At 41.3% G+C, this 18,816-nt stretch overlaps 1 protein-coding gene across 2 annotated transcripts; it reads left to right on the top strand.

Moving 5' to 3' along the window:
- Window positions 1-2,322: 2,322 nt before the first annotated feature.
- Window positions 2,323-16,957, top strand: VXN (vexin). Of its 2 annotated transcripts, none has more exons than XM_053396004.1 (6): window positions 2,323-2,604; window positions 5,808-5,863; window positions 10,627-10,795; window positions 12,049-12,110; window positions 12,776-12,861; window positions 14,654-16,957. In XM_053396004.1, the coding sequence occupies exons 1-6, from the start codon at window positions 2,541-2,543 to the stop codon at window positions 14,841-14,843; spliced, it is 627 nt and encodes a 208-aa protein (XP_053251979.1). In that variant the 5' UTR covers window positions 2,323-2,540; the 3' UTR covers window positions 14,844-16,957. The 2 variants fall into 2 exon arrangements, with proteins under 2 accessions (XP_053251979.1, XP_053251978.1); XM_053396003.1 differs by having other exon boundaries at window positions 2,325-2,604; window positions 12,773-12,861.
- Window positions 16,958-18,816: the final 1,859 nt, after the last annotated feature.

Raw genomic sequence — 18,816 nt, 5'->3', positions numbered from 1 at the left:
TTGTTCGACTCTGACAATTAAAATATTTCACTGGGCTTGGTTCAACTTAATTCTGTGCTAATGCGTGAGAATGTTTCTTTACAGCAATATAATTACCTGGAAATATAAGACTTCATCACATGTGAAGGGGGTTTCACAGTAGGAGGAGCAACAGGACTGTACTTCTGGCTCCACCCCTACAGTTCCAAGCCCCACCCCCTGACATCCGCACATAGAATAAATATTTGAATTTCTGAAGCCCATACGCATATACTTCCCCTATGCAGGCATGGTGGGGCAAGGGTTAGGGTTACCATGTGAAAGATTACATTCCACCAATGTAATGGGTGACCCCACCAAAAAGTACCAAGAACATAGAGCAAGAATGTGGATAATAATTACCAAATGGTGGCCTTCAGCGCAGAAAAAGCTTATAAACACTACAGGGGTGTGGGAGAACTGTTCCCACAACACATTTCAGCAGGTAGGTTACAGCATCATCTTTCTGAGTTATGTGTTCATCAACTGTTTCACCAGACATTTTCTTTCCACCTCAAACAAGAGGGGAACTAAAATATTTCTCTTCATACATGGAAAGAAAAATGTGGTTTGTATATTTGCAATAAAATATAACTTTTTAAAAGTTTTAAAATGTTTAATACATAGAAACCACCATTATATTGTGCCTTCCAGATAGAGAAATTCTGCATGGCAAATTTTTAATGTAAGCGGATGTTCTTTTCTAGGATTATCTTCTTTAAGGAGTATCCAAAAATTAGCAGGTGGGGGAATAGACATTTTGTTTCAGCTTTCTAATTTTGCCTGTGGGTCAATGTGGATCATTTTTCTGACCATTTGTAGAAGTTTGAAATCCCTGCTGCCTAACCTCCTCTGCTCAGCTCGCTGCTGAATAGATGGTGCACTGATCTTTTTATTGGTTAGTAATGGATTTGGTTTGATTGCTTGACACAAGAACAATAGAAGGATAAACAATTCCATTTGTGGCCATGAAATTCCCCATCTGTTTAGTGTGTTTGTGCCCGGGACAAACTGGACGGAGACAGATGAACTAGCCAGCCGAGTCTGATGTTAATGACATCAGTCATACAAGCAGAACATGTGGCACAATAAATCAAAAACTAATTGAACTTGGGGCTGATTATATTGATTGCTCCCTGAACATTTTAAATACTCCAGTGTTTTCTAGAACAACAGCTTTTCTCCCCCTTCCCAACAGATCTGGTACCATGGGACAGTTTGGAAACAAGTGGTTCAAATCCTGTACTAATGTTGTTCCTGCTTTGTTTGTGAGTCCACAACTCTCATATAAAGCAAGAACTATAGTATTTGGCTCAGGCTCATGAGTTGAATGTTGATGTCCTCCCTTTAAAATTCTATTGTATTGTAGTAGTGGCAGCAAGTTATATTTCCAGGACATCAGGCACCTCGGATTGCTAATACCAGCTACAGTTTCTGACCCAGAATAGCTAGACTAACCCTGTATGTGCATTTCACACACCTACAAACAAAAAAAGTGTTTTTGTGTGTGCTTAGGTGACAACTCAACCACTATTTTAAAAAGATCCTTTCCCAAAAGATTAATATAACATTTACAAGACACTCATCACTGTGGCATTCCCAGGATGAAAATGCTAAACCAAGGCACCTGAAGTCAATTCCTTCTTGGAAACATAAGAATCAAACTGGGGGAGGGAGGGGCAGTGATTTTGGTGGGCCTAACTCCTGTGTAAGTGGGTGCAGCGTTTCACCTGGTGTCCATTATTGGTTTTGCTTTTTTGTTTTTGCAAGGGCTCAACACCTCAGCAAACCAGGCCACCTATTAAAAGAGCTAAATGTAGATTTGAGTGCTTAAGTCCAAGCATCTATATTTGAAAACGTTGATCTCAGAGCTGAAAGACCTTATCCCACTGCCTTGTGAAACAAGAAACATTTTAAAGTAAAATATATTCTTATTGCAGCATGTATTGGGTGTGGTTTTTTTAATTGTCCATTTAGAAAATTATTCTGTGTTTATTTTTTAAATGAGTATATGCCTAAAGTGAACAATAAATACTACAAAATAATGCCTGGTTCTGTCACTCCCACAAATCTTGTAAACCATCCTGTGATCTTCGGATGAAGGGTGGTATAGAAAATTAATTAATAATAACAACAACAATAATAAATGTCTTATTTCATAATTCCTCGTCTAAATACAAAATGCAAGCATTCCTTCAGGTCGCCACTTACTATTGGCAGAAGGTGCCTGTAACTTGTTTGGTAACAGAGAGAGGCTATGCAAATAAAATATTGCTTGCATGGCTGTGGTTTTAAGGAACAGCAAAATCAAACCCTGGCGTGAGCAGAATTCATACAAAGGCAGACTGGGGTTGAAAATGTTGCAATGAAGAATGTAGAATGAGATGAGATCACAGCATCAGTCTCTCCTTTGTGGACGTGGACAATGATCACAGAGCCAGATGGGATTAGTGAAACCTATTTACCAGAAGTTCAGAGCAGTTGCATGAAGCCGATAGGCAGCCAGGAGGGAGAGGTGAAAAATGCACCAGATTTACAGTTGCAGTGATGAAAATTTAGAAGTCTTCACTGTGATTTCTTCCAAATGTGAGTACCACACAACCAGAGCTATTGCCAGGGGTTCAGTGTTTATTGAAATGGAATGTTAGGGGGAAACCTTCAAAATGGTAAATTCAGATGTGTGCTCACTGTATTGTACTTGCTGTGTAGTGATCTCTGATTCCCCAACTCCTCCCCCCGTCCGTTCGCCCTTTCCTTGGAGAAAATGAAAGCAGAAGTCTAGATAGGCTAGGCAGTGGAAGTATTTCTACAGAAACAAACTGTGCAATCGGTGTGCTTAATTCCATGTGGCTTTGTTCCTAGGCATCCAATATTACCATTAAGATGAGAAATCATAAAGTTAGGAGTATTGAAAAATGAAGCCCTGAATAGTTAATATGTAGAAAATGACTCTATATGGCCACGACCTACTGGGTCAAAGGAGACAGCATTTTCAAATTTGTGTTCTGGGACTGATTGTACATTTAACCTTAGCATTTACTTGTCACAAAGAGCAAACGTCAGACAAAGATCAATAGGCATTCAGGAGAACAATAGTTTTTCAACACCTTGTGTCCGAAGGGAGATAGATTTCTCATGGGAAACTCTGTACGGAAAAGTGTAGTCTTAATATTTATTTGCAAGCCCCAGTTGCTTTTTTCAGATATATTATGATGATGTTTTTATTAAAATGCAAATGAAATTATGAGTGGGAGCCCAAGCTTATTATCCTTGGAGTTCTTTCGTACATGTGTGCACGCACACACAAATATCTTTATAAAAATGGATTTTCATTGTGTGGTGGTTTTTTTTCAAATTACCCCCAAATTTGCTTCCAGTTCCACTATCCCTTTTACTGCTAATGGGGTGCAATGTTGATTGTACAACCAAAGCCCCATCTCACAGCTTCACCAAACCACTACACCCGTACCAGGAGAGCTTGGTTTGTTAGTGGAAAACACATTATGGGGCTGAGGGTCTTTATTTTACCCCATTCATTCCACAGAACCCACCTTACTTTCTAGGCCTGAGTCAGAAAACTGGATTTTCTATAGGGGCGTAATGATTTTCTGGCAGGGTTCCCACTATTTTAACATTACTTTAGCAGGAAGAAATTCACAGGCAAAGCTCTTCTTGGCCTGAAGATGCAGGAAAAGCTAACCTCAGTTGCATATCTGTCTGTTGCACAATTGCTTAAAGGCAACAGTCTAGGCAAGGCAGGGGGACGAGGGGCAACCCGAGCTTTGACTGAAATAGGAAGGATTTCAAAGTAGTAGTTGTTTTTTAATGGCCAAGTCTGGTTGTTACTTAAGGAAATCATTTGTAGGAGGTCAGGGCAGAAGGTGTATTTGGGAGATGATATCCTACAAATCTGATTTTGCAAGGACGGGGGGCAGTCCCAGAAACATTTTCTGCACAAGGCATCAGCCTGATAGGATGATCACATGAAAGTGAAGGCCCCTGTAGCTGATATGCAAAAGAAAGAAATCTGGCTAGTAAATTTGGCAAGTGAAGTTTTTCTGAGCCATGCAGCACTATAGCAAGGCAACCCTGTTCCACTTGCACCTGTCTTAAGGTGTACCTGCTTGTATCTGTATCCTTCTGAAGGGCACTCTTCACATACTTAGAAGCACTCAAGATGTGTCAATACCCTTCAGTACATAATTTGATGGACCATTTGTCTGATTCAGTATCAAGCAGCTCCTTATGCCTTTATTTCATGGCAGGCCAAAGTGAATTGTCAGCTTGGCTCCCATCTTCCTGAATAACTGTTTCTTAAGCAGCCTATTCAAGAAGTATTACCTCTGTTAGAACTTTTCCTCACTTTGCCTTTGGTAAGGCAATTTGCTGCTTTCCTCGCCTGCAGATGTACAGCATTTTGGCTGGGGAGATTACAATGGGCAAGCTAAAAATATGCCAGATGGATATTTATAAAGCACTCCTTGCTACTTAATCTGGAGCATCATTAATGTAATTAAAAACTGCATTCAAAAAAGAATGAATATGCAAATATTGTTTAATTGTCCTCTGCTTTCAATAAGATGCAAGGAAAACTATATAAAGACTGCATATACTTTTACATACGCTTAAAATCTTTCTAACACCTCTGTTTCGTTTAAACTTCTGTGACTGATGCATGTGAACCATCACTTGCTCCATGTAATATTAGCTGTTGCTTCCATGGCTTTGTGACTGTACGGAGTTATTTTATTGAATGACTAGCTGATTAAATTAAGAACCACCTTAATGATTGGGAATGGGTACTGTTCTGATTTAAGTCACATCCCCAGAAAACAAGAGATGGGGGTTCTCTTTTTGTGTGTGGCTATTTTCATCCTAGTTAACAGATTGTAACAGATCAGATCAACACAGAAAGAAAATGCAAAGCAAATAAGACTGAAATCAAGAGCACAACAACATTCTACAGAATAAGCAGAACAATTGTGTTCCATGATTAAAAGTTTAACAGCTTTTACTTGGTGCCAAAGTAATGGGATCCCACATATAGATTGCTCTCAAGAAAGGCTTACCTGGTTGCCAGTGTTATGCTTTTTTAAAAAAAAAGCCCCCCCCAAAAAGTTCTGAATTTGAATTGGTTTTATTTCCTGTTTTATTTCTATGTACATATTATACATAGTCATATATACACACACATAAATGTGTTTGTGTGTGTGCTATTTCAACCGAATGTTGTCAACCACTCTGAATTATTTTTTTAATTTGAAAAAACTGAGTTCCAAGCAGATATCTCAAATGCTGGAGGAGGGCAACCCTAACATTCCTGACCCCACAACTTCTCTCAGCAAGGTCACTTTAGTCTATCTTTGATGTCACTCAGGGCCAGCTCCACTGTGAGAGTCCCTGTGAAATCGCCCTGTCATGGAATTATATTAGTGGGCTTCTCCTTCTTTGAGTGAGCCCTGGTGTGCTTATCCGATAACAGCAACGGATGCTGGTAGAAGCAGCACTCCAATTAGTGCCAGACAGCTGTGAGCCACCATTTTAACTTCCCACAATGCCCCACATATGGTGTTGCTGCAGAGCACTGTGGGAAATTAAAATGGCAACTCCTGGACCCAATTACCTGGTACTGATCAGAGTTGGGGGGGGGCGGGAGGAATATCCACTGAAGGCAGTGCAGAGAAGGTTCTACCAGGTGGGTCTGAGCTGCTCTCTTGGGATGCTACATTTTGACAAGGAAAGTTAAACAATCTCTTCAGTTCATGCTGATGTTTCCATTGTTTTTGTAGCATGTAGCCCAGTCAGAAGAAAAGCCAAAAGTACTCAATGCATCCTGCCGAAAAAGGTAAGGAAACTGTTGCTTATTAAAGAGGGTATTTCTTGTCCACTGAAGCAGAACATAGATCTCTCAAGATCATGGTGTGGAACCGACATATGCACTGGTACCAAAAAAACCCACAAAAAACCCTGACATGGTTCATAAATTGCATGTAGGTTTTAATGAAATTTCAAATGCAGCCTTTTCTACAACAAAAACAAAAAACAAAACCCACTATTGGGAATTACTGGGCAAAAGAAAGTGGACTTAATCCTTCTGTCTGCAAATGATTTGCACCAGGCCATTTTAAACAAGTTTTATCCATCTGGGCTTAATTCTGGTTACAGAGCCCAGCTGGATAATAAACAGTCTAGAAGGGCATGTGCAGAGAAAAATCAGCTGGCCAAGAGAGGTTACATACCTCTATATCTCAGCTTCTGACCTGCTCTCATGTTTATGTCACCTTGGCAAACGTAAGATCTGGGTGGAACAGGCATCTGGCATGATAACACAACCACAAGCACATATCAAATCGCACTCTGATCCGGAAGCCTCACAGCCACCAGTATTTCCTGGATGTAGTTGGAAGCAAGCTATGTTGATTCACAAGTGGGAAAGAAAGGCACTCCTTTATGACTTCCTTCCAGGGCTGAGTTTGGGCATCCAAATAAGCTCCTGGAGCAAAAGTAAGTGAACCCTGGCTCAAATTAATTGTGCTCCTCTGCCAGTAATATAAACCACCTGGGAACTGATATCCAATGGCAGTATAAACATATAATAAATAAATTGGACAAACTAAAAATGTGCAATCATACCAATGAATGGCAAATATATATACATCATGAAGGGAGATTTTGAGGCCCAACTCCCCCCCCCCCCTTACAATGCAAAACATGGAAAATTAATTCCTAAAAAAACTTGCCGCTTTACCTGTTCTTAGCAGCCTGAGATGATAGGACTTATTTCACCCTGATAATCTTCATAGGTGCCCTTGTTTAATCCCAGACATGGCAAAAATAGCAAGCACCCTTGGAAGCCTGCCAGAGTCTTTAACAGCAATAGCACTTTGAGTGTGCCAGGGCAGGGTTAAGTGCTGCTCAGTCATATGACCATCCCTGTGAATTAACCTCAGATGCCTCAACATTAACCGTTTCCTGATAGCAATGATGTTTTAAAGACTCTCCATGTGTCTGGGGGAATCCTACACAACCACTTTCCAGCAAAACATGAGCATACCAGTTTCTCGTTAATTCTTTGCATTGTATGTCCATCTCAGATCTGCAGGGTCCATTTGTTTTGAAGATGCATATGACTGAGCTATTTTAAACAAGGGCCTCCCCTGCTCCCCTTTCTTATGTCAAAAGCCCCTTTAAAATCAGCGGGGAGAAACTTATGACGAGGGTGAGTCCTGCTGCCAAAGTGCACACCATCACAGTATGTATTAACAGCCTATCTTCTAAACTCAGAACAGTCCTCACCAACCTGGTGCCTCCCTCCAGACTTTTTGGATCATAACTCCCATCAGCCCCAGCCAGCATTGGCTGGTGAATTCACGAGGATTGATGAAACTGGGCTGGTGGGTGTCTCCATCAAAACTACTAGAGGGTCCTAGGTTGGTAACGGTTGGGCTAGAACGTCCATACTATCAGAGGCAGGTTTAAGGGAACGCAAACAATTTGGTTGCACTGGGCATGGGATTTTGGGCGTGCAACAGCCATGAGGTAGAATCAGAGGCCCCAGGTTATGGATGCCCAATGGCGCCTGTGATAAAACGTGACATCGTGACATCATGAGGTCATGACTTTACATTGCAGCAGTGGCTCTTCCAAGGCCTCGCAGGGTCTCGGAGATAACGTCTGAGACCTCATGAGGCTTCCGAACATGACTTCCAGTTTCTACCAGAAGTCAGATTTGGAGGCCTGGCAGGGCCTCTGATGTCATCTGGGAGGCTGTGTCGGGGCTTTGACATGACTTCTGGTAACTTCTGTGGGTTCCCTGGCACCCAGGGCCTCCTAGACCTGGCACCTATGGGTAGAATCCAAGCTGAGAGGCAGATTTTGGAATATGAATAGATGCTAGGAGATCTTATGTTTATTACAGGCTTCCTCAAACTCGGCCCTCCAGATACATTTCCCATCATCCCTGACCACTGGTCCTGCTAGCTAGGGATCAGGGGGTTGTAGGCCAAAAACATCTGGAGGGCCGAGTGTGAGGAAGCCTGAGTTATTAGATATTATCCTTCCTTCCCCCTGATTCAGCAGAGTGCCATCCCTTTGCAGCTTACAAGGAAGTTTAGATAGGCTAGTTTTGTCCCTTTAGTTTAAGTAATCCAGGATGTTTTAAGGCTGAGTTGATTTTCCTGGTATTTTCCCCTTTTCTCCCCCTTAAACTAACAATTAAACACAAAATGGATTTGTAAAAGGTAAAAAATAAAATATACTCAGAATACTTATTGAACAGTAACGGATACAGCAGCTTTGTTCAGACTTAAAATGGTAATTCAGTTACAAAGACATATTTAAGTCTAGCTCAAAATGTAGTCTGAGTTTGGAGCTCAGACTTTGTAGGTGTCACATTGCTGGCAGAGCGGAAAGAGATGGAAAGAGGGTGTGCCCAGGCAGGTAGGAGGATATATAGCTATGCCCTCCCCTTGTTGGGGCACAGTGGGAGTGTCTCTCACAAGAGTTCTCTAGCAAGTTTACAGGAAAACTCTGAGTTTCAGCTCCTATGATGTGCCCAGCTAGCAAAACATGAATAGTTGGTTTGACTGCATTTTAATTATCTTACAGAGTGGGTCACTAAATTTTGGCGTTGCACAGGCACTGCTGAAATTTGAGACTCCAAGTTCCGCCACTGATGCTAATTAATAATGAACAACAATCCAACCAGAGTTAGGCGCTTTTAAATGTTGTAGGAGAGTTGAGGAGGTGCTTAGTCCTTTCTCCCATTGACAATGATGGAACACTCTATGAGTGATTTTCAAAATAAGTGCTTAACATTGATTGACTCAGTGACTGTTAAGTTATTGTAGTTTTCTATAATGGAGACATTAATTCTTTAAATAAGCAAAATAATAAGAGTGAAGCAAGTGAAAGCCTTTTGCATAGTACAAATTAATTTAGTTTTGACTTCTGGAGCTGAATTGGTTTTAGTTCCAAAAACTTTTTTGCAATGCATTTGTGATGCACAGCTTTCCTATTTTCCTTCTCCTTCCTGTTGGTTTTATCAGTATTTTTTCTGTTGTTTGTAAAAGCCAGCTCTCCCTCATTGTTTGTAAATTCTAGTTGTTGGCTTATTGAAGAATAACATGAAAATAGCCACTGAAGGTGTTTTGCAAGGCTTTCTGCTGCAGGACTCCACACAGCGCAAGAAGAAAAGCTTGCCTGTCAAATGGAACAAGTAGCTGCTGCTGAAACAAAGAATATCTTTAAAAAATCATAAATCAAATATTTAGGGAGCTGCTTTCTAACGCTACTTAGTTTGGATGAGACTGCCATTCATCTGAATAATGGCCAAACTCACATTAGCTTTTCTGATACAATTAGAAAAGAAAAGTGACTTCAAGATAATTCCAGAGATTTACCTTGCGTGTTCATAATGACCTAGAGAAGCTTGAAATCCTGTTTAGATCTAAACTGTGCTACCACAGACTTGGCTTCCTGACCTACATAAGTTATCCCAACTTATTACTGCATGGCATTAGGCCCACATATACCCAAGTGATTTGGACATATTCTGTTTTCTAAAAAAGAAAAGAAAATAGTATTGGTAGTAAATGAAACAAATACATATGGAAGAATAATGCAGCAGTAGCCTCTGTTAATGGCAAGATACTCTTGCTTCTCTGTTTGTGTGTGTTGATATCTCAAGACATATAAATAAAGGTAGATGTTGTACAACTTTCTCTTGAATTCTACTGCCAATATGCTAATAGCGTCTCATTGTTATAAAAGAGGAACTATCCTTGCATTACAGGAGGAACATAGTTGTCACCCCTCTGTGGTAGTTTCCTACTTCAGTAACATCAGAACCCATAATAATTGGGTCACTTAGGATGGATCAAATGACATGGTCATTTTCCATAGCAGCATTGTCTGCCTTCAAGTAGACAGAACAATACAGGCATGGGACGTAGCCAAACAATGACGACAACTTATTTCTTGTACCCCGCCCATCTGACTGGGTTGCCCCAGTCACTGGGCAGCTCCTGTCTCTTCCACGTCATCTGTTGGGTCTGCCATGACCCCAGAGCCCAGCAGTGACCAGGACAAGTTAGAGGCTACAGAGTCAACATTTGACCTGATGATGGTGATCAGGAGACCACTGAATCCAAAGCAGGCAGGCAGAAGCCTATAAACTGGATCCCACAGTATCAGGACTCATAGAACCAGGCCCAAGACCCTCATGGGTGCCTTATGCTGGACCCAAGTAGTTTTCAAATTATATCGTCAGTCCAATGGTGCAGGAAGCACACTAGACAATATTCTCTTTTTCCTGGTTGGTTGGTTGGGAGAGAGGGAGAGATTTCTCTGTCTAACCCTTTTATTGCACTCTTGCTAACTTTAAGCCTTTTAGATAACTGTAGAAATATAGAGGAGTAACATAATAGGCTATCAGCTTACTTACACTTTTCATAATGATAATATAGCAGAACTTTTAATTATTGTTTTATGGGCAAAGAGGACAGCAATGCTTATTCTACACTATAAATACTACAGGTTATGCATAGACTCAGGCACTGAATCTATACATGGCACATGTAATTAAACTGTTTCACCTCTTCCCTGTAGGTGGTAGCAGTGTCTGACTATCATCTTCAAGGGACAGAGGAGCTGCTGTCACACCAAGGTGATCTTATTCAAGTCTTCTGCAAAGATGAAGAAGGGCAGGCATTCAGTCATGTGCAGAACAGGCAGCAAGGATTCTTCCCTAGTCCCTCCAAATGTTCTGCAAGACACAGTAAGTCTCAGCAATATATTTAGTACTCAGGCTTACTAACTGTCCAGAGGTATGGCCTTGCAATAAAAACAAGGAGCCCTTTGGTACTGAGAAGAGTTTTGTTTTTGTTTTGTTTTTGTTTTTTTGCAGCACAAAATATCTTTGATACAGCACTCAACTTTTCCATTTGAAAAAGTCAGTGTTAAATAATATTCTATTGGGAGCCACCCAGAGTGGCTGGGAAAACCCGGTCAGATGGGCAGGGAGTATAAATTTATTTTTATTATTTATTTATTTATTTATTTATTTATTTATTTTGGGGAGGGGGTATTTATTTATTTATTTAAATGAGCATTGCTGGTAACAATGCTGCAGGACGTATATTAGCCTACAGAAAACGGATCTGTGTGGATAATCCTGCTGTCCATTTTAATCAGAATGGAAGACAGTTCCACCATGAAAGTATTAAGGAAGAATATCAGAGAAATATATGATGCTCAAACATGCCTAGAGAAGGCAGAATATCACAGGAAGGAATGGTTATTCCTTATCCCCACAGAATAGGACTATTTTATTGCAAGTGTCCTTTCCAACTCTACAATTCTATGATCACACTTTCAAGTACTGTTGCCAGTGAGGTCACGTATATTTGAAATACTGATTTGGCAAGCGGAGGTCTCATAGCAAGAAGGAGTGTGTGAAAAAGCTACATTTCCCTGTTATTAAATTTCCGCCTCCACTCAGTGCTGCAGTCAGGTAATTTTAGTTTCTGGTCTTTCTGGAGCCCCCTTTTTTAGATTGTTGTGTGTCTTGCTTCATAATGTGGTTGGGGTCCTCCTGTTCATTCTGCTGAGTGGGTCTCTGGACTTGTGCCTTAATGTCCTTTTCTGATGGCATCACTGCCATAACCAGTCACTCTCATTTTTGAGGACAGTGGTCCCTGGGGTCGGCTGCAGTCAGCCTTTATAGAGTCCCACAGCCCTCCCACCTGGCCTGGCTGGATTGGCCAGGATTCAAATAAGGCTATGGTGGGAAAGCCCACCAATCTCCAACGGCCGGACTGGGATTCCTCACGACCAGCCACCTCATCCTAGTGTTCCTTCCAAGGGGGAGGAGCCCAGCATGATGGTTACTTGTGACCAGGTAAGCGGCCATTTTCATTCATCAGCAGCATTTATACCCATATGGACGAATGACCCATTCCACAGTCCACATTCCAATTCTCTCTACAGTGCATTTTACCCAACGTTTCCCCTTTCTGTTTTTCATTGCAGCTGGAATTTCTAAACAAAGGTCATTCTGCTATAGCAGTAGCCTGCCAGATGCAAAGACTTTGGTAAGTAACACATACGTAAAATAAAACCAACTACCTCTGTGCAATATCATGTGACTCCTGATGATTGCTACAAGTCCTGTGTTTCAGTCAAAAATTCATGTAACATCCTTAATCTTCTTATAAAAGAGGTCTTTGCACTTACATTAATCACCTCCTCCTTCCAATACAAAAAAAGCAAAGCTTGCAAACACACACAAAAAACCCTGTAATACAAATCTAAAGAAATTATCGGACAACAACACAAGCATTAATTTTTTTTTACATGATGCATACAAATCCAGCAATTATATGAAAGGATAGCAATATTAAGATGATATTGGCATTGGTGTATCAGATATAATCTTTTCTCAGCCTCCCAACACCACACTCTCTAGTCTCACTCTTTGTTGATTGATTTTTAAAATTTATATCCTGCTCACTTTATAAAATAATCCAAATTGGCTGACAGTATATCTATGAAAACTGTTATTTTATGGGTGAACAAACAGTCCAAGCATGAACTATTAGGGTCACCCACTGATGTCTGCCATGCATATATGATGTCAACATTCCCTCTTCTACCAAGTTGTTAGATGTGTGTTAGCTATTATTGTGTCCTGTTTTTATTGCATCTTGACATTTTTATTTTACTCCCCCCACACACACATTTCCCTATAATTTAGCAGCCGCAGGAATCCCCAGTCTCTCATCACAATACAAGATGGATTGCAGCCACAGAACCAGCCATGAGGGATAGTGCATTTGCAGACGAGTAAGTTTCTTTCCATTACCCTCTCCTCTAATTCCACAACTATTACTTGGGCTACCAAACTCAAAGTCTGTAAGAACCAATGACACACTACTCAGACTGAAGATCACTGACATTCCAAAATGCAACTTTTAAGAAGTTAAAGAGTATCTGTAAATAAGTAAAAGGGGAAAGAGTCCAAAGGCTGCTGGAAGAGCATACTTTACATGCACAAGATCCCAAACATAATCCACAACATCCCATACACGCTTACCTAGAAGGAAGTCCCATTGAATGCAATGGGATTTACTGCTGAGCAGGCACATATAGGATTGCACTGTTGTTTTCTATTTTCATTATATGTTTTTTATTCTGGTCCAGGATTAATTAATCTGCTGTGCTGGTTTTTAATGCTCAAATGCTATCATATGGTCTTCTTCTGCTTTGATGTTTCATATGTCTTTAAATTTAAGTGATCATTGCCTTGCAAGGACAATGGGTCCTGAAAGGCAGGGTGGAAAAGCATTAAATAAACAGCAGGCGTCCAAAGATTTTGCCTGAAATATCAGGGTTTTCTGTACTATAAACTTTTTTTAAGGCAGTTTAATTGTCATGGCTTCTCCAAGGAACATTGGGAACTATAGTTTGGTGAAGGAATGTTGGGAACTATAGTTTGGTGAAGGTGCAGAGAATTCCATTAGAGCAGCTTTCCCCAATCTGGTGTCCTCTAGGTATCTTGGACTATAGCTCCCATAGGGCCCATTTGGCATGGCCTCCTGGCTGGGGCTGATAGAAGCTGTTGCCCAAAACATCTGAACAAGAGATGATGCTTAAGAGGCTGCTCTCATGGATACAGTTAGAATTGCGCATATATATATATATATATATATATATATATATATATATAGACTCTCCTCCCTGGAAGAGAGGGGAGTGGTTGTGGGCGGGAGCCCGAGCTCCGCCCCTAGCAGGGGGCGTTAGCCCCCTGCCTCCTCCTCTCACCTGGCTGGCGCCCACACCCCTCGGCAGGCACCCAACCAACCCAGCCTTTTGGTGCGGCGCCAGCCTCTCCTCGGCCTCATTCTTCTCTCCTTCGTCTCGTCACGAATCACCCACCCTCCACTCCCTTTGAGCTCAGGGTCTTAGTTCACTGGCCTTGCTATGGACCTTAGGTTGGTCGCCCTGGTTGTCCAGGGGGCCTGGTAGGAATTTTTCCATTTGGCATTAGGCTTTTTGGTTTTTTCGCCTACCTCGTAGCAATCGTCACAACTTTTGTGGTATTGGTGGGTAGGTTAGGCATTGGAATAATGTGTTGTGGTGTGTCGAAGGGCTAGGTGTGGCCATCGCCTATGCCTTCAATTTTTGGGTATTCCGGTAAAGGAATCTGGCGGTCGTGTACTCTGTCCGATGCCTGCTTGGCGGGAGGCCATGGCACGACCCTCGGTGACATCAGGGGTGAGCCTATAGTTGGATTAGCATCAACAGGCTCCACCTACTGGTGAATAAACCCCCTTGTTTTAGACATCCAATGCCTAAGCCAATACCTTTTCACTGCTGTAATCAATAAAGTTGTGGCCTTTTCTTGCCCATTAACCTTATATCACGTGTCCTTGCGTATTCATTTCACGTTGCGGGGGTCGGGTCCTCGAACCACAAATATATATGATTTTTAACAAATAGTATTTTAACAATAGAAGACAAAAATGGTGGGGAAAAAAGTTTTAGTAAATCGTTTGACAAAACGGTGAACACCAAATAAATATTCTGAAGGAACTTAATCTTGACATGTTGAATCTGTTCCCACTTTCAACTCTAGGCACAGAAGGTCCTTGCAGAAAAATACTGAAGATGACATAAGCCCAACTCAAGGAACGGAGGAGGCCTCTTTACCTCTAACGGGCAGCATTTTGCATGGAACACCAAGCCTCCTGCGGAAAATATGGATGAAACATAAAAAGAAGTCGGAATATTTGGGGGCCACAAACAATGCCTTTGAGGCAGACTGACAACCCTCAGCCTTGCTTGTGCAAGCAGAGGGTTCTTCAACAAAATACAGAACGCTGTCACATTTACCTGATAACGGATGTAGTGTGGCACATACTTATCCCACAAAACAAAACAAAACAAAACTTCTACAGAATCCACGGGGGGTGGGGTGGGCGAGTTTAAAGACTGCATCCTATGCAAACAATTCAGCTCATATATTTTGCACATGCTTCTGATATGCTTCTTGTTAACAGATTCAACTGTGATCATTGCATCAACCCAGCATTTCTTATTCTATCCTGGTTCATCTGGATTTGTTGGAAAAGGCCAAGAGAAATTACTGTATCCTCAACAGACCTCACGTCAATGACACCGTGCCATTTAAAGTACAGTCCTGCAATTTATCATGTGATGCTACTTCGGCAAATGATTTCTTTAAATCAGTGATATGCAGGCTTTCAGGTTCAGAATCAACTTGTTTGCTTAGGAACCTCTGAGCATGACAGAGGATTTGCAGAAGAATTCTACTGCAATCATTCAGTTCACCTAAATAAACTGTTCACTTACTGTTGCACCACATCAACAGAGAGTGCACCCTTGCACAGAGATGAAGGAATCTGTGGCGCTCCAGAGATTCCTGGACTCCAGCCTCCATCAGTCCCAGGCAGCATGGCCAATGGTCAGGGATGATGGGGATTGTAGTCCAGCCCACCATATCATATGCTCAACACTCAAGGTGGTGGTCAACCTGCCTTTCCTGTTTTCTATTACTGATATTCTCATCAATGCCTGCTCCGCTCTTTCTCACACACATGCAAACATTAAACTTCCAAAGAACTCTTGGGTTCTTTGGTTTGAAACTGTTGCTCTAAGCTATGCCCAGTTACCAGAACTGGCCTTTGCTGCCTGAGGCAACGTACAAGATGGTGTCCCTCCTCCCCATTCGACATACAGAAGCCATGGAGCTGGCAGTGTAATCTGACATTGACACTGATGCCAGAAAAGCATCCTCCGCCACACCTGAGGCCAGCAGACTAACTGAGGGATGTCAAGATAAGCTGTGTGGGGAAGGGTCGTAGCTTTGCATGCAGAAGGTACTGGGTTCAATCATTGGCAAATCTAAGTAGGGCTGGGAATGTCCACTGTCTGAAACCCTGGAGAGCCACTGTCAGCCAAGTTAGACTGAGCTAGAAGGACCAGTGGTCTGATTCAGTAAAAGGCAGCTACCTAGGTGGCACACATTCTGCCTTCCAGCACCTTGCTGGTGTTTGCTCACTGCTCTGCCTGATGTTTGCTTGCTGCCAACTCAAGCAAAAGCTGTAACACAGCAGTAGCAATGGGAGCATGCAGCATGAGAGCAGAGCAACACATGCACACATATGGAAAATCTTCTGGAAGATGTGGGGTGGCCACCTCTTTGCCTGTTTGGCTCAGTCAAGGACCCTTCCTAATCCTGCTATTTGTGATACACTGGAAGAAGGCAACTAGGTAGGACAAACAGCCAGGTTGAAAGAATTATCACAAGGTACCACTTGCTCATGAAGATGAGAATGATCAGAATGACTGTACCCTGGTTTCTCTTCAGATCATATAAATCTTTCAACTTTTACTAAAGATCAGAATGACTGTCACTGTCCCCTAGCATTTGCCACCTGAGGCACCTGACTCATGGTAGGACCAGCCTGAGCAGCTGATTTTTTTCTCAGATTTAAAAAAAAAATATTAAAGAATGCACCACTCTGTGCAGCCTTGTATCATCACATCCAAAACATTATGTTGCCAGATATCGTAATAACTAAATTCATTGAATAACAGTGCATCAGTGGCTAGTTAGCAGGAAAGTCTTGCATGTGGAAAGGCCCCTACTTTAGCTTTTGGTTATATGTGAAATAATAGCTTTAAACAGTATTGAGATGGGGAATGCGCGTTATTATATATTCTCTCAACAATTGTTGTATTTTAAAACATGTTTTCTTCTAATTTATTTAATTTATAAGTCAGAGATATCTAATGTCAGATTTCAAAAAACAAAGTTGTAGTTTAATTTTATATTCCCTAACACTAATGAAGCTTTTTCTTACATGTAGCAAGTACTTGTTTTATTGTTCCAAATAAATGATGTCCTCTTCAGGCACACAGTTTCATGGGGCCCAGGGGTAGGGAATAGAGAGCTGCTCTATATGAATTTACAAGGAATAACTTTATGATGATATAACTTCTGCCATCCTGCTTTTCAGACAAATGCAAGAAGAGTAGAGAAAACTACAGTCACTCAGTGCTTTACTTTATTACCTTTTTCTTTTTAAAAAAACAAGCACAGTTCCTCAACATGTCTGACTAATGTTTCCGCAAGAGTATTTCAAAACTAAAAAAGAATTATATGACAAACTATGGTCAGCACAAGTTGCCTTGGCTAAGGGCTGTTAGCACATTATGGCTGCAACCCTAAATACGCTTTCATGGAAACAAGCACTACTGAATACAGTGAGACTGACTTCTGAGTCCATAATGCACGAGACTGCACTGCACAGGGTACTAACAGTGCAACCATATATATGTCTACATACAGCCTTCTACTCCCCCCTCCCCAACTCATAACACTATGAATACCCTTCCCAGGAGTCTTTGATGGCGCAGCCGGCCTGAACAGCTGGTAATCTGAGTAGAACAGATGCTGTATCACAGGTTAGATGACTGCCCTTCTTTTGTCCTTGTTGCAGCCTTCAGAAACAGGCCAAAACTAATGCAGCAATTATACGCTCCATGTTTGCTTGTTTTTGTTTTTGTTTAAAACAGCTGTGGCCCAGTTGGCACACTTCTCACCAAAACTATTTGGTGAACATTTTAAATCCATGTTACAGGTTAGGACAAAAATTACTCTGGTTGGTTTGCAACCCAGATTTTACAGTGTTCAGATATACAAGTTCACTCAGGGAGAAATAAGTTCCATTAGGTTTATCAGTGCTTTTTTTTCTTAAAAAAATGTTTAGGGGTACTCTCATTTTCCTACTCATATTGAAATACTGCCCCTCAATGAGGCCCAACTTAGATTCACAAAATGTTTATGGGTATGCATACCCCCAGAAAAAAGCACTGGGTTTAGTGGATCTTACACCAAGGAAATGGGTATAGGATCGCAGCCTCTGTTATCCGAGTTTATTTCCAAGGTGGAAACTAATCCCATGAAAACCACATGATAGTACTAGGAGGCCCCTGGCAGCCTAAATATGCCATGTACAGAAGGGCAGACTTGACTGAGCTTCAGTTGCATCACTTGCTCTGAACCCATTGTAACTCATCTCTTAGACCAGGTAATCTTCTCTACGTAATCAAGGAACCTCAACAGGATTTACTGGGATGGGGAACTTATGGCCTTCCAGACACTGATGTTTAGAGCGAATTATAAGCAAGTGAATATATATGCGTGTGTGTGTGTGTGTGTGTGTGTGTGTGTGAATTTACAAAATTTACAAAAGCACACCCATTCACTAAAATATAAATGGCATGGTATTATCACCACCACCACCATTTGCTATTCAATTTATACCAAAAAATAAATAAATTACAAACAGATATAATGAATGAAAAGCCAAATTTAAAACAGTACATCATGCAAAATTCCTACAATTCCACAATATAATAAAAAGTGCAAGTCCAGGTCCCAGAGAAGTCCTAGATACCATGTTCTAGATATCAGGCTCAATTTAGCTTAATGTATCTTTCTTCAAAAAGGAAATGCCTTTTATTGGGATAGGATCATTTAGTTTGGGGACAGCCAACTTCTGTTGTCTTGGAGAACTACTTTCATCTACAGACAAGAGTGCTGGAAGATAAAAGAGTATGCCACAAAAACTCAGTAACTCACAAAGTCAAGTTGATGGCATTGAGCAGGAAAAGCTTCATAGTTATGGTGCACATTGGACAGTTATAACCAGAATTTGACACACAAAGTGACCCACTGCCAAAGATACCATCCCGTCTGTCTGTCTGTCA

The sequence above is a fragment of the Podarcis raffonei genome, chromosome 7 (assembly GCF_027172205.1).
Source record: "Podarcis raffonei isolate rPodRaf1 chromosome 7, rPodRaf1.pri, whole genome shotgun sequence".
Taxonomy (NCBI): Eukaryota; Metazoa; Chordata; class Lepidosauria; order Squamata; family Lacertidae; genus Podarcis; species Podarcis raffonei.
The sequence above is the reverse complement of the archived record's forward strand: the minus strand, read 5'-3'. Positions and strand labels throughout refer to the sequence as shown.